Source organism: Aplysia californica, unplaced genomic scaffold (assembly GCF_000002075.1).
Source record: "Aplysia californica isolate F4 #8 unplaced genomic scaffold, AplCal3.0 scaffold00023, whole genome shotgun sequence".
NCBI lineage: Eukaryota > Metazoa > Mollusca > Gastropoda > Aplysiida > Aplysiidae > Aplysia > Aplysia californica.
Window position 1 is genome coordinate 2,196,362 of NW_004797293.1, and position 1,991 is coordinate 2,198,352.

General features: G+C 34.9%; 1 protein-coding gene across 1 annotated transcript in view; it reads right to left on the minus strand.

The window, feature by feature from the left end:
• Positions 1-1,301, minus strand: part of LOC101848936 (neuroglian) — a 22,173-nt gene extending 20,872 nt beyond the window's left edge. The window contains exon 1 of the mRNA XM_013088511.2: positions 1,289-1,301. Within this exon, the coding sequence (XP_012943965.1) occupies positions 1,289-1,301 (13 nt within the window). The remainder of the gene's footprint in view (positions 1-1,288) is intronic.
• Between the last annotated feature and the right edge of the window lie 690 nt (positions 1,302-1,991).

Sequence of the window (1,991 nt, forward strand, 5' to 3'; positions counted from 1 at the left end):
AGAGAGAGAGAGAGAGAGAGAGAGAGAGAGAGGATGATGATGAAGAAGAAGAAGAAGAAGAAGAAGAAGACAAAGATGACACCCAGACAGACAAACAGGAAGAAATAAATAAAAGGCAGACAGGCACAGATACTCAGAAAACAGAAAACAATTTCTAAAATTTTCGCGAACTCTAAAAGGATTAGGTAAATTTCCAAATGAGATTTGGAAAAGAAAAAATAATACAAAAACGGAAATTGACAACAGGAAGTAACACAAAACATAGAAAGATTCATTAATCAGACACTGAAAACATCGAAAGGATGCCACAACAATTTTTTTCGACGAGAAAGCACTTGGAGGGAGTCCAAATTTGAAACCTTTCACGATAATCACAACAATACTGGCGAGGAAAAATACGAGCCTTGTCTTTTCGAATGTTGTTGTGTGAGTTCAAAGAGTGCACTTGTTGTTTTTCCTGGTTCTTTGAATGAGCGTGACATCCCAGAGGAACACTCAAGGTAATTTTGGAGGCGGCACCCCTATGCTTTTGAGCTTAAAATAAGGTGTCATTTTTTCCACTTTAGACCCCCCCCCCTCTCTTAAAAAATTGATTCTAGTAGGGTCATGGTTGGCAGTTCAGAACAAAATAAAGTATTACAATGGTACTCCCACATAGACCACTTTTGATGAGAGTCAGCATAATGATAATAATAATAGTAATAATAACAATAATAACAACAATAATAATAATGATAATAATAATAATAATAATAATAGTAGTAGTAGTAGTAGTAGTAGTAGTAGTAGTAGTAGTAGTAGTAGTAGTAATGATAATGATAATAATAATACTACTAATAATGATAATAATAATATTAATAAGATAATAATAAAGATAATAATAATGATGATGAAAGTTATGCCAGTAATAATAATAATAATAATAATAATAATAATAATAATAATAATAATAATAAGAAGAAGAAGAAGAAGAAGAATATTCATTACCATACCCACTAAAATATACTATTTCAAATGGATGGATAGAGGTCTCAATTATAGGTTCATTCATCCCCCCCCTCTCTCTCTCTCTCTCTCTCTCTCTCTCTCTCTCTCTCTCTCTCTCTCTCTGTCTCTCTGTTTCTCTCCTTCTGTCTGTTTCTCTCTGTCTGTCTTTCATTCTCTCTCTCTCTCTCTCTCTCTCTCTTTCTCTTTCTATCTCTCTCTCTCTCTCTCTCTCTCTCTCTCTCTCTCTCTCTCTCTCTGTATGTCTCTCTCTCTTTTTCTTCTTTTACCTCCCTGCTCTAACCTGTCGCTGCCATGTCGATGTGCTTCTCTGCAATCAAAACACACACACACTCAACATATCACGTTTGCTGAAGAATTCCGGTCTGTTACTGAAACTTAAGTATTGATCTCCCATAGCCAAGTCAAATTCTTTTCTAATTAGATTTCAGGAAAAATCGTTTTTAATTGGGAGGGCAGTCGGTATACCAAAACAATGGGGGTAGGTAGAGACAAGGGAAATCCAGTGTTTGCTAGTCTGTCTGTTAGTTTATTTTGTTTGGTTGCTTGTCTGCTTCTCTGTTTGATTTCTGCCTGTCCACTTGTGTGTTATCTATCTATCTATCTATCTATCTATCTATCTATCTATCTATCTATCTATCTATCTATCTATCTATCTATCTATCTATCTATCTATGTCGCTTTTTCTCTCTCCCTCTATTGTATATATCTGTCTGTCTGTCTGTCTGTCTGTCTGTCTGTCTGTCTGTCTGTCTGTCTGTCTGTCTGTCTGTCTGTCTGTGTGTGTGTGTGTGTTTGTATGTATGTATGTATGTATGTATGTATGTATGTATGTATGTATGTATGAATAAATAAACAAATTATATATATATATATATATATATATATATACTCGCTGGGCCCCCTTTCCACGAAAGGAACGATCGGTGCATTACCAAAAACTGAAAGTAATTGGAACACTATATTTACACTCTACTGGAATAGAG